Here is a 27,335-nt window from a genome sequence, read left to right on the forward strand (position 1 = left end):
TATTTTTGGGGGGTTATATAGTACTGTGAAATTTTATCACATGTCAAGATTCATACAATACCCACCACAATCAGGATACAGAACGGTTCTGTCACCACGAAGAAAGCGCCCTGTGCACTGCCTCTCCTGAGCTTAACCCCTGGCAACCACACGTATGTTCTCCATCAGAATAATTCTGTCATCTCAAAACCGTTATGTTCCATTTACTTTTCACTCTCTCAAATTGCAAACCAATATTTTGCAACTTTGAGAATGACCTGGTTTGACAGAATTAATGACAAACAGGTGAAAAGGACCACTCTGCATGGCATCCTAATGATTCCAAAGGCTTGCTATGCTCCCCTTGGCCCTGGACAGGATGCGGCACAGGTATGGTTTCAAAGCATACAGCTACGAAGGGTATACACTAAGTAACTAACATATGCATTAAGACTTAAAGAAAAGGTGGCCCCATGAATAGAATCAGAGGGGATTAGAATCTCAACACCTTTATGCCCACAAAACAAGACAGTGAGTTCTGAGGTACACACAGGAAATGTCTAGTGTGGCGTATGTTGCTAACTCAGCAAGAGTACAAATATTCAGTAGATGTGGCCTACCTATGGGAAGGGTTTTGTCTTGACCAGCATTATTTTTGCCTTAGAACCTGAAAGAGTGCCTGGAGGACAGTACTTAATGAATATTTGTTGGATGGGTAGATGGATTTCCTATGCTGGTATTTAGTCTTTCCATTATTTAAATACCATTGTTACTGGCGGCGTTTCCATATTACTTATATTATTAAATTTGAAGTTGGGTGTTGACAAGAAATACTGCATTAATTCTCTAAGATTCATGGATAAAATAGTAGAGCTAAGTGGTTTTAACAAAGACATAAAACTACTGCGTTTTTGGAGGTCTATCAAACTTTTTGAGACAAAAAAAAGGATCACCTTGGAAATTCCTAATGCAAAGTAACAAATTAATTAGTATTCTAGTGGCCTTACCCCAAACACATCAATTATTCTCTAGCTGGCAATTAGCTCTCTACTGACTGATAGGAACAAGCCTGATATCTTGAATTACTATAAAAAATGGCTGGAGGATGAGACAGGGAGGCTGGGACAATATTGGTGTGAGAGGCAGGAAGAAAAATGGACGGGATCCAAAATTTTAGTCAATATCTTGGTATGGTCTTGGAGGTATCTGATGGGCTTAACAAGCCCTTGTTCTGGGAGCTGGTTTGTACTGTGTCTCATACTACAGATAAACCAGCTCAACACACCATAAATACAAAATCAACTGGCAAGTCTGTAGCCATGGGGTTTTCTGATTTACCAACTCCCTGATTTGAAAAATTTGAAATGAATGTACATTTTGAAACCCACAAGACCACCATTTATTTAACTACTATATACAAAAATCAAGTCAGAGGAATGAGAGAACTTCTAGTTTCCATGGGCAAGCTGACCCAGAAACATGCTGCCCAGTCAACCATGTCCGCTCCTGTGCTACAACTCACAGAGGTCAAATGGGGTGGCTCAAGCCTGCACACAAGGCGCTGTCATGTTCTTGCAGTAAAGAGAAATCATGGCTTTCTGGTACTCGAAGGTGAACTCAACAGACTCCTCCAAGCACGAATGTATCTTTGCAGAGGAGAACTTTGAGAATCATCACAGAAAGTGGGAAATCACAGCACGGCCCATGACGGAACAAGAGAGAATCAGGGTGCTGTTTCCGTGACTAAAAGCACTTAGAAGGACTTACTGACTCCCCTAAAAATGTGGCCTATGGTATCTCTCCATGAACCAAGGGCACTACTGCAATATCAGCTGAATATCTAGAGTGTTCAGACTTGCATACTTTTCCTTCTTCACCTTTCATTTGCTCCTTTTCAACATCAGCACAGTCCGCAAAGAGGAATGACAATGAACTTACATGGAGCACTGACGTGCTACTTGCCACGCTCTACTCTGTTCACTGTACAAATTGTACAGCAAGGAAATGACTATCAAAGATGTTCCATGCATTTCTCCAGTTCTCGCTTGGCATTCTTTTTGCTTTGTCTCAGAGGGTGGTGGGGAGAGAAAGGCTCACTTTAATCTGGAGTATTAAAGTTGTATTAATCCAGCTCCCCGAAAGGAAAAAGCTGAAAGGAGTGGGACTGAGGTCCGCTAGTTGTACTGCACCTCATCTAGAACCCAACCCAAGGCAAAGCCCAACACCTCCAGAACAAGGCAAGAAGAACAAAATGAGAAAACACAACCAACCACCCAAAAGACATGTAAGTGACTATCTCCCAAAGGAAGGTCTGGGTGTCTCAGTAGCTGCACCAGGACTGGGTTGTGGACGATTTGTGGAGCAGGGGAAATGTGGGTGCAATGGAGTCCTGCATTTTTCGCTCCGGGGAGTGGCCAGCGTGGAGAGCTTCTCCCCACCTAAGTCCTATCTATGTGGCCCCCTTGCTCTGGGCTCACCGCACCTTCTGCATTTGACATTGGCTTAGGGGAAACAGCCACTCCTGTTCCTGTAGAAATGTGGCACAGAGCGGTAGGACCGGTACGTCCTTTCGTGTTGATTCTTGTCACATTCTAAGAAAAGGTAATAGAAGAGTCTCTGAATGGAACCGTGCTTTCCATCGAAGCATCTGATATTCTGAAGAGAAACTTGGATGGGCTATGGGGGAGAGAGGCTTGCAGTGGATTATTCCATTAATTTAAGCTTTTACAAAGAAACACCAAGGTCTGAACAAATTTATACTGCAGAGTAAATTCAGAGAGTTAATTATAGCTATAATTTGTTTTGTAGGAATGATTTTGAGTGGCTGCTGAGGTCATTCTCAGGGTGTTGCTATGGTGACAGGCACAAGGTACATTTCCAAGGCGATGTATGTGTCACAAGTGGCCGGCAGTAGCTCTCTCCTGATGTCAGGGAGAGAAATCTCCCATGGTCTACCTGGGACTTATTTAACTGTCTAGGAGACAAGGCATGTTTAAGAGTGTGCTAGAAAATGGGAGGTTTAGTTGATGAATCTGTACTCGAATCCATCCATGGGGACTGAATAACTTGCTGCTGCTTTGAGACTTTTGTAATTGATAACTTGGTAACTGATTAAAAAAAAAAAACCCTCAGTATTTTCCCACATGTGTTTGCCCAGTCAGGACTCTCTCATACTCGGTGGAGTCAGGGACCATGAGTACCTTTGTTTGTGTTTGGTCACCCACACTCAGCCGAGGGCCTAGAACACAGCAGGTGCTCAACACGTGACCCAAATTAAGATAATTTTGTAGAAAATGTGGTAGTGGTTATGACGGCAGGTTATACCTTCTAGAAGAAAATATAGGAGTAAGGGGGTTGTTAGCTACCTGCCTTTATGTAATTACCTCGCTGGGCTATTACTGGCCTGATTATGTAAGAACTAAATTCTGAATTTAAATGCCTCTGACGAATGTAGAGACAACACAGAGAGGAAAGGCATCTTTTAACTTCATTTAGCAGATATGCTTCCTGCTCTTCCTCAGGTCCTGGCCCCAGAATGAAATGATTTGTCTGTCTGTTTCATGCTTGTCAATATCAAGCTTTCAGGCCTTGGAATTCCCCCTAGCCCTGGGCAAATGGAAAAAAAACCTTATTGACAGGCAATTCTGACATACTCTCTTTAATGGAAGAAACAGGTTTCTGATGGTTTTCAGTGAAAAGAAAGGCAACAGGAAAATTCATGTAGTAAGATTTCAATCGTTGCTTTCCAATCATGAGAAAACTGCAGGGTCATCTAGAACTCACGATACAGTTTGACTACGACATTCTCATAGGTGCTAAGGCTATGGGTGAGATTCCCCATGATACAATCCCTGTCTGCAAAGGACTCTACCAACGTGTGGCAAAAAAAGGGTTATATGAAAAGGAGAAATGGTAAAGTTCATTAGGGATAGAAAGAACATCTGTATATTTTGGCAGAGTCCTTTTCTGGGAACTTGTTTGAACTGTCTCTAATCCTTGGTGATTATCCACAAAAAAATCCTTCTGTAGTATAAGTGATTTGATTAAGGAAATCGTGCTCATTAGTTTACAATTACACCTTGTACCTGCTAACTTCCTTATATATTTAACTTCAGGGTTACCTCTGGCTATAGACAAAATAAGAAATTCAGAAATGGGATATAATTATTTTAAATGGTTAAAAACATATGAGAGAAGCTTAAATGTCACCAAAATAAAAGGTCTAATCAAATGAATTATGGCATTTTCCCTCTTGAATATGTTTTAAAAAAAAAATCCAATTAAGGGCACCTGGGTGGCTTCGTTGGTTAAGCAACCAACTCTTGATTTCAGCTCAGGTCATGATCTCAGGGTGGTGAGATGGAGCCCACTGTTGGGCTCGGAGCTCAGTGCGGAGGCTGCTTATGATTCTTTCTCCCCTTCGGCCTCTGCCCCTCCCCCTTCCCTGCCCTCCTCCCCCTTTCAAAAAATTCCAACTGCTCCTCTCTTTTGATAGTCGTTTGTCAATAACAGTTTTAAATACATCTTCCAATTTAATTTATGCCCCAGTCTGACATGTAACTGTGACGGCCTATTTAGCCAGAGGGATTCCATCTTGGGTTAAACAGTGATTTTGTTGTTTATGCAGTAAAACTTAAACTGACCCTGCACACCAACCCCCCACCTTACTTAAAAGCAAGCCCAGGAAACCAGTCCCAGGTAACAAAGCCCAAATACAAGGGTGGGTCAGGCCAGGTAGAGGTATCCAATCAGTGGGGGCGCATACTGTCTCCTTAGCTACCAAGGAGTATGGGCCCCCACCTTTTGGGCACCAATTCTGACCAAGGTGATAGGCTAGTTCAAATAGCTACTAGGGTGACTTGTAGTTCAATTGGCCACCCGTGTGTGACCTAGCATGACTGTGCAGCTTTCTCTGTGTGTTGCAATCTCATTGGCCACCTGTGTGTGGCCAGGCCCAACCACATGGCCCTTGCCCGTTAAAAGTTAGTCGGTAAGGCAGTGGGGGGTCGAGCTCTCTGTAAGAGGCATGGCCCCGGGCTGGTGGGTTTGATTCTTGATGCTGGGCGCGGAATAAAGCTTTGCTTGACCTTCGCTTTGTATCAGTCTCGCTCCCATTATTGGGGGACCTTTCAGTAACGAGAACTTATTCTTGTTTGAAACATCTTTTTAAAATTAAAGAGAAGGGATGCCTGGGCAGCTCGGTTGGTTAAGCCTGCCAACTCTTGGTTTCTGCTCAGGTCATGATCTCAGAGTCCTGGGATCTAGCCATGTGTTCGCTCCCTGCTCGGACGGGAGTCTGCTTGTCTCCCTCTCCCTCTGCTTCTCCCCCGGCTCCCTCCCTCCCTCTCTCTCAAATAAATAAATCTTTAAAAAAAAAATGAAAGAGAAAAAAAATCCTACCACCTATGACTGGAAGGGTAACTGAAATCTACACTAGGAATAGCGCAGAAATTAGAAATACAGTGGGTTGTTTTTTCTTCTTTTTTTTGGATGAAAGAAACATGAATGAAATTCAGAGATGACTCAGCAGGTAAACTATATCACATTACAGCTGTGGTTAAAAAAAAAAAAAAAGTAATAAGTTATAGGCATACAACCCTCAGCAATTACACCAAAAGGGGGAAAGTACCTGTGGGTGGTAAGTGAAAAAAGAAATCTCCGACATTTGGTATAAATCCAACCAAACATAGTAAGATAAAGGAATAGCGCCTTGGAGTAGTCAGCGAAGCTCGCTATGGGGCGGTGATGCGGGTGCGTGTGGGGCTCCTCGACTCCTGCACAAGGGCCTCCTGTTGAGAAGCTGTATTTATGACAGATTTGCAGCCCAAGTCAGAGACTGAAATGAAGTTCTGGCACAGAAAATGACTCTGGGTAGAATTTCACATTTTTAATTATTGAAAAGAAGGTTAGAAAAATTAGGTCGGCTTCATTAAAAATCCTAAGAAGACCTCATTGTAAGAGGAACAGTCTTGGGGGAGTCGAAAGCTAGATCACGCCATGAGAGCTTATTTGGCACGTGGAAGCTAAGGAGAAGCCAGAAACACATGGTTCCTGTACAGGAAACCACTTGACCACAAGGATTCAAAGGCAAGGAAAAGAAATTGGCAAAGTGGACGTTAAAAACACAAAACAAAACACACCAACACCCTCCCCCACCCCCCCCCCCCCCCAAAAAAAACAACTGGAGGGAAGTACCCGCTCTGTAAACCTGCCATTCTGAGGGGAGAGCCAAGTACAGGCTCTGTGCCAAGAGCCCTCCAAGTTCCTCCCTCCTCTGGCAGATCCCGTGGCTGAAAGGAGCCTGGTTGGTAATCTGGTTAGGCTGGTTAGCTGCGCGGGATTACTCATTACCCAAACACTTCCGTCCCCTGGAAGAGCTCATGTTGTGGAGGGCCAACCTTGACTTTCCTCCTTCCTTTCTAACACCTGGCACAACCACGATCAGAGCTCAAGAAAACACAGCATCTATTGCAGGGATTTGGGTCTTAAAACGTTATTTGTTTTCAATACAAAATTCCAGATTTAAAACAAAGATCACCCAGTGGCAGCAAGCGGGTGTCACTCTCACGGTTTGTGACAAGGACTCATGGGAGACTATTCTGTGGGACAAAAGAGAACTCTAAGGAATCCTGCATCAAAATGATCCTTTGCCAAAGAACTTAAACCAAACTAGAAAAGCAGATTTGTAAAAGTAAATTAAGTAGCTCATAAAAAGGCCCTATCACTGCATTTGTTACAGATTTTCAGATTCTTGGGCATCTTGTATATGGACAGGTGATCTGAATGTTTCACATAAAGGGACTGCCAGTGTCAAATGGGGAACGGGCCGGGCAACGGTGTGTCTGCGAAACAGACGCGAGAGCCAGGGCCAGGCGTGGGTCCCAGAGACAGACTCTCAAGTCTGTTGCTTAAGCAGATAAATTGACCTTATAATTAAAAACAAAAGCAAAACGAGACAAGAGAGAGACAGAGAGGAAGAGAGGGAGAAAAAGGAACAAGAGGCCTTTTTCAATTTGCTCATTTGGCTTTGCACTTTGCTAACTTGTCTTTTATAGGATAACTTTCAAACCTGTGACTGATTTTGATACAATTTTTACACTTCTGAAACATACCAAGAAACATCAGGAAACTGCTTCTTATCCCTGCCTGCCTGTCCTGAAATGTAATGGCAGTGTTTAATTCAGTTGATTTACACAAATTCATTGCAAAACTGTTATATGTGAAAGCTGATGCACTATGTGTGCTGGAGGGAAAGGGTTGGCACAGGGAGCTGGTACAAAATACTTAAAATATATATATTCTGTGCCTTGAGGGACATCAGGCTACCTGGGAAACCAAGATAGCACAGATGAATCAATTAAGAAATAATTAAGTGCAAAATTATCAGCTGCTAACTATGAATGCAATAAGAAAAGAGAGATGATTATGAACCTTAGTCACTAGAGAATAGTGTGGAGAAGTGGGGGGTGAGTTACGCCATGCAGATGAAATGGGATTTGAACAGGTAGAAAGGGAGAGAGAAGATGGGGAGAAATTAGGAAAGATACAGAATTTATTTACTTCCTCATTACTCACTCTTTTGTTCAATTACATTCTCTAAAAGTCTACACTGAGAGCTAGGCACTTTGCAGACACCAGTAGGAACCATAAAATAAGGGAAAAAAGATGTGAGTCTTGTCCTCCAGGAGCTTGTACTCTGGCAGTGGAAATGAACATACTATAAATAACTATACTATAATGCAGACACGATGTGGGTCATCAGAGAGGCTCTGGGGACCGCAGCCAAGCATGAGCTGTGAGAAAGAAGGCTGCTGACTGAAGCAGGTGTCTCCATGTCATCTTCCCTTAACTTGAGTACTGGTTCCATAGGATCAAAACTTTCATTCTGACAAGGATGATCAGGTCCGAGGAGCTCCTCATGCTAAACTACTTGAACTCATTACAGATCAAAACTCAGTTCATTACTTTATTTACATCAAGATGCCAGAGTGATAATGAAGAAACCCATCAGGGTCAGCCAGAGTCAAAAGACTGCCTGGTAGGCAGGGAGTCAAAACAGAGGAACCCAAACGACCTGAAGGATTATACGTGGACAGCAAGGCTCCTGGGCTCACTCGTGACTGGAGGTAGGGTTATCTTCTGGTCACACACATGTTCTCTTAGACCCCTTACAAAATCCTGTCAATCCTACTCTTGGTTCCATTGATGGTTCAACCCTACTACACTCTCCTTTACCAGCTGCATGAGGCACTACAATGAGGCAAAAGGCAAGACGTGTTAAGACAGATCAGCTCAACCAGCGCTTCTGGTCATCTATACGAGCTTTCATTGAGACATTGTTTGCAGGGCACTTAGAGGCAGTGCCGCTGAATGTAAGATAGAGTTCTCTGGTGCTCGCTTCTATCAAGCTTTGTTGTGCAAAGCAATACATATGGAGTCCCATGGAAGGAATACAGGCCAACATTCCCCACGTACTCTCAACTTCAGCTCTGGGTAACTCTGAGCACTGGGGTCCTAAGGTAAGCTCTGCCTAAATGGAATTGGAAGCAGGACACCGTTGCCTTTGAACGTTCAGTCTTCTTCTATATGAGCGATTTGCCCTTTTTGGTGGTGGTGGTGGTAAGAGGGAATAGACAATAAATATTCTAGGCTTTGTGGGCCATTCAGTCTCTGTTGCAACTCTTCAACTCTGCCATTGGGTGTAAAACCAGCCATAGACAATATGCAAACAAATGAGCATGGCTGTGTTCCAATAAAACTTTATTTATAAAAACAGGCAGCAGGCTGAATTTGGCCCGTGGGTTTGCCAATCCCTGTTCTGTAGTAACAGCAGCCCTGGTCTCAAGTGGGGACAATGCCATCCTGGGTGGACCCACCTGCAGAAGGCATAGATGCTTAGCCAAAACGTGAGCAGGCAGCAAAGGGACAATGTGAAGCGTGTCCCGCACAGCCACTATGCCCTTCAGGTAGAATGAATGAATGGGAGACAGGTGCCCTTTCCCTACTACATCTCCTAATGAAGGTTAGAGTGTTAAAGCATATCCAAGTCTTATCTTATTATCTCTAAAGCGCCAAGCATTCCGAACAAGGAATAATAAAGACTGGCATCTGAGAATCATCAGAGTTCACTGTGGAAGACAAATACAGGGTTTTTTGTTTGTTTTGTTTGTTTTATTCTTGCAAAAGGTTATTAGGAGATACGGCTCATTAGATAACAAAACAGAACAAAAATATAAGTAAATATGTCACTCAAGAGAAAAAAAAAATGACACTCTATTGTCACTCTTTAAAAAAAAAGACACATTCAAGATCAATGCCGTCTTCCGAGCTGAAGAGAGCATTTTTAGTCATTTACCCATGTACAGAATAATGTCTTTGTTCATTTCATTTTCAGGTAAATTTCGGGGTGCCAGATTTTCATTGGACCGCATAGGATAATGGTTTCTCAGATAAGGTCAGTCTACTGTAATATATCACAGGATTTCAGAATTTAAAAGAGAAATTAGAGATTATAGATCACACACCAGAGTCTGACACAAGTGAGATTCACTCAGTGAAAGGCCCAGAGGTGAAGAGTGGTAGAGGGAATTCCATCAAAGCCTAGACCTTGACCCAGTGTTCTCTTGACCAGACAATGGTCTTGTCTGCCTCCAAAAGTCTGCAGTAGGCTTACACTTCCTATTTATCATCAGATAAAAAATACAGTCAGGATGGCTGTGAGAGTCAGAGGAAACGCTAGACGTCCAATATTTGGCTCATCAAGTAGGGAACTTCTAGCAAGAAATCTCTTCAAGAAGAACTCAGCCCTAGATCAGGCAGATGGGCTAAATCTACTTCTGAAATTCCTTTTGCATTTTCAAATTCAACATTCAAATTCCTTGTGCATTTTTAAGATTTTTTTTTTTTTAAATTTATTTGACACAGAGAGAGAGAGAGGTCACAAGTAGGCAGAGAGGCAGGCAGAGAGACGGCGGGGGGAGCAGGCTCCCCACTGAGCAGGGAGCCCAATATGGGGCTCGATCCCAGGACCCTGAGATCATGACCTGAGCCGAAGGCAGAGGCTTTAACCCACTGAAGCCACCCAGGTGCCCCCCTTGTGCATTTTTAAATTAAAAATTTAAGCATGAGGTTAAAAGTCAACTCCAACAGTGGCTTATGCCCCAAAGCCAACTTATATGTGTATTTTGGATTTATGGGCTATGGAACATATGGAAATTTCAAGAAGGTGTCTGATCTTCTGAACTCCTTGGAGGGAATTTCAGGCAAGTGAGATTAGGGATTATTTGGTCTCTTAAGGTGAACACAGATAGAGCAGTCTTTGCCAAAAGCCTGCAGTGAGGACTTTTCTCACTATGTGCCAGTGTGATTGAGATTTGTGTTCTCTGGCTAATGTCAGGGAGCTTTCAGTACTGTAGGCAGTGAACTCATTTGACCTGATGTTTCAGTATATTAAAGCAGGTGGTGGACCCCAGAAAAAAAAAAAAGTAAACCTACAGCCATCTGTTTATTGTGTTCTTTATCTAAAGATATTCAGAACCGTCAGGCTTTTTTTTAAATCAATAACAAAAAAATTAATAAAGGAATTTATAAAATTCTCCAGCATCTTAGCGTGCTTTTTATTCTTTTAATAAATAAAATTGGAAGACTATATCAAATTAAAGCCAATTGCAAACTTCTCCCAAACTGCTTCTGCATCGCCTGGACTTCTCCCATCTCGTTGCTTCTGTGCTGCCTGTCCTCTGAGCCATCTGATTGCTTATTATGATCAGTGAGTTGGCTAATCAAAGTAGAAAAAGGGAAGCTCAAATGATTTTGTTGTATCCTTCTTATTGGTTCTAGTTTGACTGCAGCAAAAAGTTAATGGATAGAGTATGGGGGAAAACGGTTGAGATTATAGGCTAAAATAAAGAAATAATAATTCTGAATTATTTGTGATTTAGAACATCTTCCATGGTGTATGAATAACTTACGTGTGGTTAAACAGGGCAAAATTTCTGGATGATAATCAAAACCCTGCTAGGTTTGTTTTCCAATAATTCTTTTTTTTTTTTTTTTTTTTAAAGATTTTACTTATTTATTTGACAGGCAGGGATCACAAGTAGGCAGAGAGGCAGGAGGCAGGCAGAGAGAGAGAGGTGGAAGCAGGCTCCCTGCTGAGCAGAGAGCCCAATGCGGGGCTTGATCCCAGGACCCTGGGATCATGACCCGAGGCGAAGGCAGAGGCTTTATTCCACTGAGCTGCCCAGATGCCCCTGTTTTCCAATAATTCTATATAATTTTCCCTCTTGATCTTGTACATAGGGAGGTACCTATAGGCAACATTTATAAAGATTAATGAATAATTTGCATCTTTCCTGGTAAGTGATTTACCTACTCACAGATATCTTTCTATTAGTCTATCATCTATTTATCTAACTATGGTCAATTTTCTACCTACCTATGTCTCACCCATCCATCTACCCTCTGTAAAGTATTTCACAGTGATTAAAAGCTTGGGCTCTAGAGACAGAAATCTAGTTTCAACTCCTACTCCTATCACTTACTAACTGTGTGACTTTAAACAAGTGACTCAACCTCTCTGAGAACTGGTTTCCTCTATTGTTGATGCGAATGATGGGAAATATCTATCACTTTAGGTCGCTTTGAGGATTAAATGAAATAATGCACGTAGATGACTAAGTATAGAATCTAACATAAAGGAAGTGTTCAGCAAACAGGGGCTACAATGGTAACAGAACTTTCCAGAACCCAGACCTTCAAAAACAAAATCAAAAACAAACCTTAAATACTTCCAGCTCTGAAACTTCATAGTTCATCTAGAATGACACCTACATCAGGGTCACTGAAATCACAGGAAGTATCCATCTATTATTCTGGGAACAATCATTTGTGAAGGTCAAATGTGAGCAGTCCTTATCAGGTTTTGAGGGGAGAGACCCTTTAGCAGGGACTATCAGAGACTCGCCCCCTGGATAGGGTCTTGAAGGATGAACAGGAGTTCAGCAGATAGAAAAGAAGAAGAGAGACATGCTTTGCCTTTGCTCTCAGCATCCCTGGCAAGTGGTCAGCACTGACTCTCGGCACCAGCTGGGTCCCAGAGAGAACAGCGATGGTGCTGTGAGTTCTGAGCAGAGGTGTGTGGCAGGCCCCACTTCTCACCCTGCTAACGATGACCAAAGTCCATGTCCCCTGGATCCCAACTGACCGAACCACAAGTAGAGACAGCACTCAGAGAAGTTGGTCCTGAGTTTAGAAAGAGTTCTGTAAGGTGATGGCATCATATAAGAAATCAGGTCCAGGATGCCTGGGTGGCTCAGTGAGTTAAGACCCTGCCTTCGGCTCAGGTCATGATCTCAGGGTCCTGGGATCGAGTCCCACATCGGCTGTCTGCTCAGCAGGGAGCCTGCTTCCCTCTCTCTCTCTGTCTGCCTCTCTGCCTATTTGTGATCTCTCTCCCTCCCTCTGTCAAATAAATAAGTAAAATATTAAAAAAAAAAAGAAATCAGGTCCAGAATATCAAGGAAGTATTGTTGCTTTTAATTATTCAGACAGAACAACAAAGAAGACCTACCGGAAGTAGAGGAGGGAGCTAAAATGCTAAAGATACACCAGTAGGGGGCACGCAAAAAATCAGGAAAGAGGTAACAGCTATCCTGACTACAGAGAAAAGAATGACTTGAATCATGTGTACGTCATAGTTCCTCTGTGAAAATGAGGCCATTACTGGGACTCAGTGGTATTCAAGATGTGGGGCCCAGATCCTCCTCGGTGCTCTTCCTACAGTCCCCAGAGCGTCTGGTGGGGCAACACGACAGAGAGAGAGAAAGAAAGAGAGAGAGAGAGAGAGAAGGAGGTGGAATGCAGCAGCAGGTGGGTAAATCCAACATACCATGGATCTAATCCTTGTGCTGGGAGGGTTTTCCTAACTAAGGAAAAGTGCCCTGGACTAACTGGGGAAGACAAAGGGGTCTCTAATACTCAGTGGGATCAAAGGCGGGCCAGCCAGGTGCTGGGCAGTGGTCTATAAAGAGAGCTAAAACATCTTGGGAAGAGACCAGAAACAGAGGCCCAGCTAACTCAGGTTCTTACATACAACTCCTTATATAACTGGTAGCAATATATTGGTTATACTCCCCACCTTGAAGCAAAGAGTCTTCCAGAGAAAATAAAGGGGGGTGGGAACCCCAAACAAAAGACCAAACACCTCCCTACATTTCGTGTAGCTAAAGTGACCAAAGGTTCCTGTTCAGCCAGGATCCTCAGCTTATGCTTTTTATTTCAGCCTCATTATTTTTTTTCTTTTAAAAAATTTTATTTATTTATTTATTTATTTATTAACATTTAATGTATTATTAGCCCCAGGGGTACAGGTCTGTGAATCGCCACAGCCTCATTATTATTAGCAACTCATTCCTTCTCAAAATGTCTTGGTTCGAATGATAAATTCTATGGTCACCATTTATTTTGTCTATGCAACAAGTTATTCTAACAAAAAGATCAAAACATATGTCTTTCAGCAGAAAATTTATTAAAGGGTAATCAAATAGCACCAGCCGAGGAAAGAAACTTCTATTTCACAAAAGAATACCAATGTGGACTGACTGAGAAAAGTAGAAAAATCCCTCTTTTATAAACCCTAAGGGAATTATTAAATCATACAAGACGTCAAATGGAAGTAAAGCCATTAAGTAAGAGTTGATGGGGAGCCAGAGAATCACCCAGTGACAAAGTATCACCACGCGGATGGCTTTTGGTGGCAGGAAGAAAAATGTAGCTTTATAATAGAGGACACATCAGTGCCCTAATACCGTGGTGAGCCTCACCATCACCAGCGATGAGCAAACAACATCATCTTGAGTGCATTCTCCTCACATTTAACTTGAATCTAATTGAATCTTTAAATGTAATTTCCAGCTTATAGTAAGTTCAGGAGACAAAGGAGCAAGTTAATTCACACTATATAAAGCCACAATCAGGCTAATCTCTTCAACATGCCAATGAAATGCAAACAGGACTCTCCCAATCACAAGAGCCTAAGGGACACAGAAACAAAAGCCATGTGCTGTCTTAAAACCAACCAACTCTAAAGGACATTTTGGAAGAATTTAGGAAGTATGACTATGAACCGGGTATAATGAGAAAAAGGACCGACGATTAATTTGAGATGTAATAGAGTATCATTTACTATGAGGGGAAACATCCTATTTTTTTTTTCAAGAGATGGGTACTGAAATGTGGGCATCTAAGAATATGTAATAATTTACTTTCTTCTTCTGCAAAAAAAAAGTAGGTACGTGTGCATACACATAGACCCATATATATATATATAGTTCAGAAAATCAACTTCTCCATATCCCCATCAGTGGAAAGTGAAACTGTTTAAAGAATAATCACTTGAAGGGATTTAGATGAGTCTGTCCCGGCTGCCCCCCACACCTCGGTCTGGCTCTAGCATCAGGGACGTGCCCAACGGCATGGTTCTACAGTAGATGCCGCCTATACAACAGAATGCTAAGATGGTGGCTTTCCAGAATCCCAATGCTAATGCGGGTCTGAACAAAAGGTCTTGAAGAGCTCTTTCCCTAAAGTAGTAGACACTGCAAACATCTATTCTTGTACTAACTCATGGGCTCTGCAAAGCTCAACCAAGGAGTGTCACCAGATATGGAAGAACCTTGTCTCAAGGACACAAGCACAGCAGCTCATAGAGGTGTCGTTGGAATCTCTTCCAGGGTCCATCCCCAGAGAGGGAGGCAAAATCATTTCCTAAGGGGGAACCCTGACCCTGGTAAGAATGTAATTATTAGACACTGGTGCTCTGAGGCCCCAAGACCTCTCTGTTGGTAGAAAAGTCACAGGTGAGAGGTAGAGACTAGAACAGGTGAGGAAGGGGGAGAGACAGGATTAACCTGTCTCTCAGAGAGAGAGGTTAGATAGGATGAGAGCTTAGAGGATTTATTAGTTAATATAACTTGATAATGGAGGATTTATTGCTTAGTAAGGGCCAGGAGAGGCATCCCAGTAGTACAGTGGGATGTGCAGAGGAGGAAGAGGAGAACCGACGAGAAGGACAGATGAGGGTGGAGGGGGAAGCAAGCTGATAGGAGGAGACACACTGAGCAGGAACAGGGAACAAGAGATAAAGCACAACAGCACCATGGGGAGATAGATGAAATCTGAAATGGCAAAGCAAACAGAAGGACAGAGGGGGCAGGAAGTAAGAGAAAGACAGCTGGTCAAAGGTTGAGGGGGCAGAATTTGGAAGAGACAAGAGCTGACTGCATCCCTCATGTGTGCACTCACAGAAACTCATACAGTAGGGCTTCCAGGGGGAGGGACGAGGGCCCAAGGCAGGCAGAGAGCAGAAGAGAAGAATGGCAGAGCAGTGGCGTGGAGGTGTGGAGGAAGGAAAAACAAAGTCGGGAATGAGGAAAGTGCACCTTCCACAGGCACGCCAGGGGATTCGTACTAGTTAACATACGACAGGCTTGGCGATCACGAGCCTTCTACGGCACATTCCAGAACTGAAGTGTACCACAGGAGAACAAGAATGGTCTAGACCAAGCACCATTTCTGCACTGACCTGAATGATAACTTATCTTACACAAATGCCTAGAACGTGAGTAAGAATGTGACCTGTTATATTGAGAAGACAGAACTGAACAGCTCTTGGATCTTCCAGGCATTCTGGGTGAAGCCAATCAGCCCTGGGGGCTCCTTATCTTCCCCACGGCCCTGCTCTCATCCAGTGGCCCATGCTTCGTATGAATCGGCCTGAGGCTGCTGACGACTTTCCACCCATTCTTCTGTCCACCCAGAACCCACACAAGAGGCAAACGCTGGGTTAACGTGATTAATGTAGACAGGAACCTGGCTAAGTACTACAGAAAGTGCATTTTTTCAGGCGCCTGATTATCTAGATTGCTGACTGCACTGACTACATTAATTCAATGATTGCCAGATCTTCACTTTCTTTCTGTTAGGCGAGATTTAATCTAGAGAACTAACAAACCTCTCTAGGATGCAAATCTCTCCCAGGACCCACGATTTTGATTGACAGCTCACAGAATAATTTTGGAATGCATGCAAAATGAGACTCACACGATTTCCATGCAAAGATAAGCCTATCCATCAACATAATAGTGGCTCCCAGAAAGCAGTCAAGGTTCTGTGTCTGGAAACTGGAAACTGGGAAGTCTGACATGTTAGAGGCCATAGTCGAGCGTATTTTTTGTTTGGAGCTTTTAACGTGTGTAGGTGCTTTCTAGCACATGACAAAAAGATCAGAAATTTGTATGAAAAGTTATTATTCCAGGATTTCGAATTGCAATGGAGTCTGTGTTTGAGATGTGCTGGTCTGCAGTTTGGTGGGAGAGATGGGTTGGTAAAATCAGAGTCCTCGAGTCCTCAATCTGCTTTTCGAACAGAGGACAGTAAAAGAAATACTCTCCCTGACTCATGATGCCAGTCCCTTAGAATATAATGTAAGTGTATGAGGTTAGCACGAGTTTACACGCTAGACTTCTTCCTGGCTGGAGCGGGAACCGATACTATACGTGAAGCCCAAGAATGCGGAAGCTGTGGGTGCGGAGCACACGGAGCTAGAGAAAGATCCAAAGGGCCTCTTGGGTGAATACTCACTATTTGGTAGAGTCAGACAACTGATACTCTCGTCGTCGATCATAGCATTCCTGGATTCCAGGATCATTCCATAAACTCTTGATGGCATCTACGTATGGATTCTCGAAAGCAGACACCTTCTCCACGTCGACTTCTCGAACCAACTGTGCATGAGCCTGTCAGAAACAAAAACAGCAGTTTTAATCTCCCTCCTTTCTGTCACTGAGAACTGCCTCTAGTTCATTTTTTATACCGTGCACCATTGAGATCTTCCTTCATATGCTTTTTTCAAACTGGTTTATAAAAGTCTTGCTCCTGCTCCTGCTTCTCCCCCCTCCCCGCCGCCCTTACAGAGAATCCAGTCTCAAATCTTTCCCTAGTAGAGTAAACCTTGAGGCTACTTGAGGTTGACTAGAGGAAGACAGGGAAGACAGCGTTCGGCTCCCATCAGAACAGTGAGGATGTCATGTTACGCATATGAACATTCCTGGTGATTATCAGAATCCTAAACCAATGTTATTAAAGAGAAAACGGACAGGAATAATCATTCCCTCTGTGTTTATAGTTTACCATCATCAAATACATAATCTACCCAGCCCTTGAGTGTTTATGGCTTAGCAGAGACTTAATCACACTCCTCAACTAACAGGATTCAGTTTCTATCATTCCTTTTCAGGATAGGGTATAAAACCCCTAGAAGAACAATTAATATTAATGATGTGAAACACAGTAACCATTCCCCCCCTCCATTCCAATACACCCTCACTGCCAAAGTATTTATTTCATATCTGCCTTGTTGACATTATCAGATTGAGAATTTTATTAAATTTTTTAATGAGGAAAAAGGACTTTGTTGTTTCCAGCATACAACATTCAGCAGGAAAGAGGTAAGGAGATTTAAAAAATTTTTTCAGCAAGATTGATATCAAAATACTGTATGGTCAACCCTGAAATTAAACAAATTATACCACTGCCTAAAATCCCAGTCAAAATAGGGTTCATGGAAGTAATAAATCACCTCCATAACTTGCAATGACATATAGTACATTAACATAATTACATAAAATATGCATGTGAATTATACATACACATATATATGCAAATAAATATAACTATCTTGGAAATTGAAGGTAAATAGCTGATAACATATTTATACACTCTTACTTGCAGAAATAAAAATTTTCAAACTAGGTTAGTGGATGGGCATCATGATCACATGATGACCTAATTATTCATTTCAAAGAGTTTTACACAGACGGAATTTTAAGACATTTTTAAAGTAAGTTTAATCTATGTTAGACCCTGTCTGCTTCCCAAACTTCACTTTTCTTCTCTTCCAAGTGGGAAGGGCCCCATATCATTAGACTAATCTTGACTTAAACAAGGTTTCTAGAAGCCCAACATGAGACTGAGGAAATCATCTTTCTTGTTACTTCTGTTCTGACCTTGCACAATCTAGTAAGTGAGAAATTCTAGCTCTGCTCTGGACCCCAATCTTGGAAAAGGGATCCCTGTAGTTGCTTTCTGTACCTAATCCCCATCCAGGCAAACTGGCTTGTTATTCCAGCAGCAAACCTGTCAGCCTGGAATCCTCTTTCTGGGTCCCATGCCAAGTGGGCTTACCTTAGTCAAAGGTCCTGTCCAGCAGATATATGTCTCATACATATATCTGTATGGTGTACCTAATGTCAAAGTTTCAACCCCTGTCTTTCTGCCCTTCCTCACTGAAAGTTCCAACTTAGTGTCCTGAGATAGGACAATGATCACATCCTTGGCATAATCCTAAATTATAGAGTCCCTATGGCTGTGTCTTCATTATACGGTCCTCAAGAGGATTCTTGTGGTCTGGGGAAGCAGCTGGGTACAGAAGCAGGGGTCTACAAGTATGCCTTCCCGCTGGATATACTCTAAAGACAAGGTTTTGATCTGACTCTACTTCTGATAACCCCGGGTAAATTGCTTACTCTTTCCAAATATTATTTCTGGTGGGGAACATTCTGCCCCACCGGCCTCAGGCTGCTTTGTACTGTGTTACAATACAAAGTGTGGTCATTCTCGAAAGGTGGCGTTACATGGGAATTTGAGAGAAATGCACATCCTCTGATCCTCAAACCTGGAGCATCAGAAACTCTGGAAAAAAGGCTCGGCAATCTGTTTCAAGATTCTGATGCGTGCAAAAGTTTGAGAACCAATGCAAACTACAAAGCACACAGATGCTAGTTGTTCTGATCATAATTAATTGCCTTGCTGGCCAAAAATTGTTATGGGAAGCTAAAGAGAAGAGGCTCACAGAGGCAACAATCATGACAAAGCAGATGTCTTAAGAGACATGAAGCCACGGAAATGACTCACATGGGCTGGATACAGGCAATAGGGAGTAATGGGGACTGTGGCATGTTATGAATACGTTCCCTAATTAAAGACCGCAGCTGCTGCTTAGCCCCAACCAAATGCCACCATTGGCAAGGTGGGCCCAATGTTGCCAGCTCTTCCGATTTCTCAAGGAAGCCAAAAAAAAAAAAAAAAAAGAAAGAAAGAAAAAAAAAATCTAGGTTTTCCTGTGAATTATCCCTAATTTTAGATCTTGGCAACCCTATAAAAAATAAATAAAAGCTAGTTTGGGGCCAGTGATTTGCAACATATGTTCTAAAAGATTCTTTTCTATTTGCTTCCCTGATAAGCTTGACCAATAACACTGTCCCACACGAGCTAGAATACAGTAGCCGGCTACTGGCAAACACAGAGCAGGTGATTTTCAGTACTTTTCCACAAGAACACTTAGACAAATGATTATACGATCCATAGGAAGAAATGGTGGGAATCTCACTCTGAATAGGGTAAAAGCTACATGGTAACACGGGTTAGTATAGGTACTATTTCTACAACACGTTTGATACTTACTACCCTGGGCCAGTCATAGCATTTGGAAGGAGTCCTCTTTCTGTGTCTAGAGAAGTTGGCGTCTGCCAGAGAAAACAGCTTCAACATACCAGACACTTTTCACTATTATGATTGAATGTTTATTGGACCCCAATGAAATGCTAAGTAATACAGCAGTTACAGAACTAGACAGCGTTCCTGCGGGGGGCTGGGGGGGCAGTTCATATGAATGGCAACCAAACAAAGCACAGGATTATGGGCTCCAGGAGTAGGAACAAGACAGAATATTTGCATTTCCATCCTTAATTTCCATTGACTGTAAGGGCATTTTATTTGAGACAACATTGTCAACAGTGTATAGTTGTAACTTTCCACCAAGAGCCGGCTGCTGTAAAATGAGACTACTTTCTATTGCCAGAAAACTCTTGTAATTTCCTCTCCTGGTCTATCTCTGCTTGCTTTTACTTACAACTGGAATGCCTTCCCTCTTCCTTTCTGTACCTCCTTTAGCTTTTGCTCCAGAGCTATATCAGAGGCTACCTGCCACAGGAAGTTACTTCTGATTGTCTGCCCCTTCAAAACAAGAGTTATCTTTGCAGCCTTTGTACCATGGAACGTCTGTATTTTGTTTTATGTTAATAGTTACATCTTGACTTACTCCCCTTCTAGACTATACAGTGAGCAAAGGACTGGAGGTTACAGACTTTAAGTTCGTTTGCGGGCCCATATAAGAAATACTTGCCTAATTTAATTGCACTTAAAAAGTACGCAGAAGCTCAATGCCCTAGTCTTCCAAGTCAAAGTCAGTTTCTCAAGGACATCTTCCACCCATTACTACTCCCATATAACTACACAATCCTTAGCAGCACTTACTGGAGTAAATGGTGTGCATCTATGTGTGTGACACCCATTCGTGTCTTCCTCCACGCTCACAGCAGAACTTCTAAGACAGGCTCAACGTGGCTCGGAGCCTCGCAGCATGCCTGTCACTTGGGAGAGGCTCAACAAATTTTTGTTGGATGCAGGATGCAAGGAAGGAAGAGTAGAAACTGTTCTAACCTGCAACCAGGACATCTAACTTCCAGTCCTGGCTTTACCCATGACACTAACTGGCCATTATCTTCACTTAGGGGAAAGCCCATTACTTTTTTGGAACTTCATTTTCCTCGTCCATAAGATGATGCAATCAGACCAAATCACTTAAGGACTTACCTAGCCACGAGCAGGAGGATTGCGAACACAGAGGAAACGCATCTACAATGCAGAGAGCACCAGGGAGCATGTCATATCATTTACTGAAACAAGAGCTCACTATTTCCAACCAGCGCCAGAGAAAACAGGCAGATATAGTAAATCTGTACATGAGTAATGAATGCTACATGGGGACTGAGCAAGCAGAATTCAGTACAGACACAGAACAAACAGGGTGTCAGAGAGAAGGATTTAGCTGAAGGTGGAGGTGAAGACCCAGGATGCTTCTAGGTGGGAAGAGTAGATGAACCGTGGCTTGGTGGACAAGATAAACATGGCACTTTCTGTTAAATGTGAAAAAAAACAGTGTAGTGAGGAAGGTTCATGCTGACTCTTAATCCAAATTAACCTCCACAGGGAATGCAGCAGTGCTAGTCTCAGCTTCGAACCCTAACTCAGAAGGCAACCTCCACCATCTTTGGAAGAAAATCGCTCTCAGAAAACACAGGTCATCGCTTGGGTTTCACCTGGGGCAGAATTTCTAAGTCACTTTTCCTGCCTCTCGGGCTTCATTGTTTAATTCCATCCTTGCTGTTTTGGAAAATGACATCCAAATATAATCAACCGTAATTTGCATTTATATAAAAACGTTCTCTGAAGTTCCCTAAGTTATTTAAAAGTATGACAGCATTTTTACAAAATACACTTCGAATTTTAAAATTGCTTCTCCAAATGTCCCCAATGAAAAGTAAATCCTCTCAATTTTTTTTGTAAAAAGTATTCGGTATGTGGAAAGAGTATTTTGTTATATGTGAGAGTAGGAACTCTATTTGTTTTTCCTTATTTGTCCAAATGTCCAGTGTAATTAATTGTGAAAATCACAAATAATTATGCAAAATTACATAATTATTCATGAAAAAAAGCCTAACTCTGATGAAAAGGAAAGAATTCATTTTTTTAAGAGGTTTTATTTATTTATCTGCCAGAGAGAGAGCAAGAGAGCACAAGGGGGGGGGGGCGGGAAGCAGAGGGAGAGGGAGAAGCAGGCTTCCTGCTGAGTGAGGAGACCCATGTGGGACTCGATTCCAGGACCCTGGGGTCATGACTTGAGCCAAAGGCAGATGCTTAACCAACTGAGGCACCCAGGTGCCCTGAGAATTCATTTCTGATAATATAAATAACAATTGCAGCTGACTGGTTTTCTTTTGAACCCTGTACACAGAAAAGCAAAGTAGGTATGAGTAAATTAGATAAACAGAATGCAAAACACAATTCTATTTCATTTTAAGTTATAGTTGAACACACTGCGTGGAATTACTTAATGATGAATGCTCACTTTCAGAAATCTTAGCAAGCTGGAGGCAAGCCTTAGAGGAACACTGTGAAGACCAAGAAGCTACTCTTAGGGACTCTGGCAGAAGTCGAGGGAAAGACTGCATGGAAACCACAAGATATGCCAATGTGGTAATGTCTTGTTTTCACGATCCGGTGGTCATAAAATTCAGGTAAATCTTGGACGTGTTGCTATTTCCATGGTCACTTCAGCAAAGGGGTAGGAATTGCGTCCCCACCATGGTGGGTCTCACCCTGCCCACAAAAGGGCAAGCATTCCAATAAAAAAAAAAAAAAAAAGATCTTATAATCACTTTGGAAGGCCTTTTTAAAAACTCATTAACAGCTTGGGGTGGCTTTTGGCTGGAATGTGACACCTAGTCCGGTTCCTACAGTCCCGAAGGAGAAACCCAAGTGGTGCCTTCCACATTTGTGGAAGCGTTCAGACACAAACATTCAGCAACTCGTTAGGGGCTGGCTGCTCTGCTGGCAAGGGTGCCCGACACACACAGAGGCCCTCTGACTTCAAGAGTCTAAACCACTGTGGAGTCTGTTTTAATTCTGAAACAAGGCTCACATCCTCTCATTCTTGTTTGTCCTTGGTGCTTTTTCCATGTTCACATTTGTCTCTTAAACAAAACAGACGAAAACACAAAACAAACAAACCAAAAAAACCACTGCAAACTCCTCAATAAATTGTGTGTTGTGGGGGGGAGGGGATCCCATGCTTTTTGTTTTATTTTCTTCCATTCTAAGGAAAGTACAGAGTAAAATAAGGGACTCTGAGATGGGATTTCTCTGTTGTAAACCCACTTTCACACAGCAGGAAAAAAGGGGATCTCTGGCAAGCTATTTAACATTTCTGAACCTCTAAGTCCCAATCTGTCAAATGAGGGTAGAAATAACATTGACCTTAGGGGGATAAAGGACAGAATGCAAAGAAAACTCTTAAAGGCAGAGCCTAACGCCTAAAGCTACCAGTTACTGAAAAAGTGTAAGAAAAGGAAGAACAGCACAGAAATCATAAACCACAGCGCACACGCCAAGAGCTTCTGTGATGCTGGGCAAGTCACCTAAGCCTTAATTTGCTCACATGAGAAGTAACATTTCGCAGGTCACACTGGATGTTGGATCTCCAAGTCCTCAAACTGGCAAACACCCCTCGGCATACAATTTCCTACAGAAAACGTGGACGGGGACTATCACTTCCCAGACCGATTCGCCTTCTCTGACTTCATCCCAACCTCAACAGCTGACCTTCATTAAGGTGCATTAGACACAGGGTGACAGTTGTTGATACATCTTTTTATGACCGTTACCGCATCAATGACAGAGAGCAGCAATGTCACGCTGAGCTCCCGCTGGCTGGGTTCACGTGGCAAAGTGACTCAGTCCCACAGAAGAGCCTCTCCACGCTTAGGATTCAACGCATTGCTCAGCAAAATTACAAATTACTACGTGACACAGGCTTCTGAAGTCCCTGGCGAAGATTATAAAGTCTGTGTGTGGAATCTTCCAGAGCTAGGAATCTACAGGCTCTCCTTTGCTAAAGTGCCCACTACATCCCTCTTCACCCGGGTATGGAATGGAATGGGGAGTACAGAAGCTTCACTGAGTACTCCAGAGAACCAGAGGGGGAGGAGGAAGGTCTGAACGATAGCTTGAGACCAAACCAGGCTTCGTTCCTGACTCTCACACACCAGCCCAGTGTCTTCAGGCAGGTCACTCAAAGTTCCTGAATCTCGGGACACTTGAGTGGCTCAGGCAGTGAAGCCTCTGCCTCCGGCTCAGGTCAGGATCCTGGGGCCTGGGATCGAGTACCGCATCCAGCTCTCTGCTCAGTGGGAACCTGCTTCTCCCTCTGCCTCTGCCCCTGCCCCTCCCCCTGCTTGTGCTCACTCACGCAAATAAATAAAATCTTCAACAAACAAACAAACAAACTTCCTGAAACTCAATGGCCCCCATCTAGAAGATGGGGAAAAGAACTCACTGAAGGACTGGTGAAAAGAGGAAAATGCCTAAAATAAGCATTATAATCACCAGGAAATATTGTGGCCTCTCAAAATTACCATTAATGAATGTTAATTATTTCAAAAAACACTTACCTGTCATGTGTCAGGCAATGCACTTGACACTGATAAAGCAGAAAATTTGTGTGAAATAAAATGTTCTAAATAACAAAATATTACATAAGTCTACTGTCACATACTACTCTGCTTTCATTAAGACTACAAATTGATTCATTATCCCATTATTAAGCTTATTCTTTTATCATTACATTTTTATTTTTAGTCTCCATTATGGTGTTCACCAACGCAATTGAAGACTATAGGCATACAAAATTTTCCAAAACACAGCTGCTAGAAATATTCTCCTTTCTCTGGTTTTGCTTCACTCCAGCTATACCTGCTTCTAAAATACAATGAATTTCTTCTTGGTGGAGAAAATCTCCTTCTTGTTGATTTTATTTTATTTTTTAAAAGATTTTATTTATTTATTTGACACAGAGAAAGAGAGCACAAGCAGGGGAAGCAGCAGGCAGAGAGAGAAGCAGGCTTCCTGCTGAGCAGAGAGCCTGATGTGGGACTTGATCCCAGGACCCTGGGATCATGACCTGAGCCGAAAGAAGATGCTTAACTGACTGAGCCACCCAGGCGCCCCTTTAATTGTTTAAAATATTCTTTTTCTTGGGGTGCCTGGATGACGTAGTCAGTTGAGCATCCAACTCTCGGGTTTGGCTCAGGTCATGATCTCAGGGCTGTGGGATCGAGCCTTGAGTCCGGCTCCACACTCAGTGGGGAGTCAGCTTGAGAGTCTCTCTCCCTCCCCCTCTACCCCTCTCGCTCATGTGCTCGCTTGCTCTCTCAAATAAATAAATCTTAAAAAATATATATATATTATTTTTTTAAAGGGCTCAGTATCTTTCTTGGCTCTATCACCAAAATCCTATGTAAATATTTTTGTGTTTTGTTTTCTGCTTATCATTGTCCTTTTTCGTGTCTCTCTGTCAGGTCATGATCATCAGTACCAGTGACACTGTAGGTCAGATGCTTGAGGCAGCATGATGTAATATACAAGAAGTAGCTTCAAAACATATGTTGACTGATCAATTACATGGCTCCATTAAGAAGAATCTTGCTCTCAGCTCTGTAAAATCTTGGGATGCGATATAAAAATCATGCACAGCTGAAATGTCACAGTATGAATGTGTGTGCCTATCCACACACACCTTATGACTACCATAAAATAAAACAGCTTATTTCCCAAGAGTTTATACAAAGTCACAGTGATAAAGAAGAAACTGGACAGGGAAATTCTTTTAAGGATATGCATATTTATCAAAATAATAAGGTTGCTTTCAAAGAATATTTAAGGAGCATTAGTTACTCCAGATTTTAATGGCTGTTTATTTGAAATATGGGTTCTAAGATCAAAGTCACATTACTGCAGACAATGAGGGTTATACCAAGTTAAACAGATATCTGTACTACAGAACTCAGAACCTTTAATAAGGTAATGGTGCGGGCGCCTGGGTAGCTCGGTCCGTTAAGCGCCTACCTTCAGCTCAGGTCACCATCCCTGGGTCCTGGGATCGAGCCCCGTATCCGGCTCCTGCTCCCCCTCTCCAGCTCCACTGTGTTTGTACTCCCTCTCTCGCTCTCTCACTCAAATAAATAAATAAAATCTTAAAAAAAAAAAAATAAGGTAATGGTGCTCAGAATTCATGAGCACAGGCTAGGCTTGGAGATATTACTGTCCTTCCCAAAGCTGCTTGACCGGGGTAGCTTCTTTCCCCTCAGGTAAGGTGATGGGACTGGTATTCTTATGGATCACATTCTGCAAAACTGAGTAGACACCGAGGCTTGCACAAACAGACAGGGCTTGGTTTTATACAAGCCAAACAGCCAACGGACTGATTCTCCCCTATTCTGGAATAATAGGTAAATGCCTGCTTTAGAGATTCACATCCTCTTCATTTCTGAGATCCCATTATGCCTGTGGCTCATTTCCTGATATTATGTCTCAGAAGAAACCTAATCATTTTAGCCCTCTGCAATGTCTGTGCTCCTACAATCTTATTAACCAGAGGACTATGCTGCTGCAGGGCTGGGACTTTGTTTCACAAGAGGACTAACAGATAAAGAATATTCCCCTTTCTGGCTTGGTACTCTTGAACAAGGCTGAAAAAAATTAAAAGAACAAGCTCCCTTAACGAAGCATTCCCAGATGCTCCTGGCAATTCCAGAATCCTGACCTGGGGGGTATAATCTTTCAGGGACATCCACTGTGAAGCCTGCCCTCTGTACCTTCAGAACGTGTGCGAAGGAGAACTGAAAGGCTCACAGTCCCGGGATCTTGCAGATGGAAGGGATCCTTCTAGAACACTTGTTTCCATACCTTTAACTCAGCAAGAAACCGTTCCAGTAGTAAGAAGGTTAAAAGGAACTAGCGTTGCTGCCTACTTGTTCAATGAAAGAAAGTAATGACACATTTAGAGCCTGAGTAGGAAGAAGGGAACGGAAATTAGAGAAGCCACACATCTCATTAGGTATTTGGCTGGGAGGGGCTTAATATTAAGTTATATAATTTGTCACTTTGAGTAAGAACCCAAATTTCAGAAAGATTATGGGTAAGAATCAACTGTAAAAAGCTACTTGGAGGGGCGCCTGGGTGGCTCAGTGCGTTAAAGCCTCTGCCTTCGGCTCAGGTCATGATTCAAGGGTCCAGGGATGGAGCCCCACATCGGGCTCTCTGCTCGGCAGGGAGTCTGCTTCCTCCTCTCTCTCTGCCTGCCTCTTTGCCTACTTGTGATCTCTGTCTGTCAAATAAATAAATAAAATCTTAAAAAAAAAAAAAAACTACTTCGACAAGGGGTGAGAAATTGTTAACTCTCTAGTGAGAATATGAAAGTTTATAGTCTACATGTGACTTTTGAATATGAAAATTGTCAATGTTATAGAGCTTTGAAATATTTATTTATTGACCAACAAATCAGTTTTCTTATATTGGTATACTAAAATGTTTTCAAATATAAAACTCTTTCTAAAAAATAAGATCTTTATGTACCCACATAGATTAAAGTAAAAGAAAATGAGCGGAAGGATTTTTCTTGGTACATTCATGCATTTTAGTCATGTTCTTAGCCATATCTGTTCTAACATCATGTCCCTGACATTTTTCAGAAGATTATATTTTTCAGTATGGATACATTATATAATAAACTATTTTATAAAACTGCCTGTAATATTTTCCAAAATTGCACTAGCTGCTTTAGGTTAATAAATTTGAAATCATTAACATTTTCCAATTGGGTCCTTCTTTATAGACCTTAA

General features: G+C 42.4%; 1 protein-coding gene across 1 annotated transcript in view; it reads right to left on the reverse strand.

Moving 5' to 3' along the window:
* The window catches only part of LOC111153498 (G protein subunit alpha q), a 303,307-nt gene that overhangs the window by 77,309 nt on the left and 198,663 nt on the right, over positions 1–27,335 (reverse strand). Inside the window, exon 3 of the mRNA XM_022512555.1 lies at positions 16,621–16,775. Within this exon, the coding sequence (XP_022368263.1) occupies positions 16,621–16,775 (155 nt within the window). The remainder of the gene's footprint in view (positions 1–16,620; positions 16,776–27,335) is intronic.

Source organism: Enhydra lutris, unplaced genomic scaffold (assembly GCF_002288905.1).
Source record: "Enhydra lutris kenyoni isolate GAN:26980312 unplaced genomic scaffold, ASM228890v2 scaffoldscaffold33, whole genome shotgun sequence".
Classification (NCBI taxonomy): Eukaryota; Metazoa; Chordata; class Mammalia; order Carnivora; family Mustelidae; genus Enhydra; species Enhydra lutris.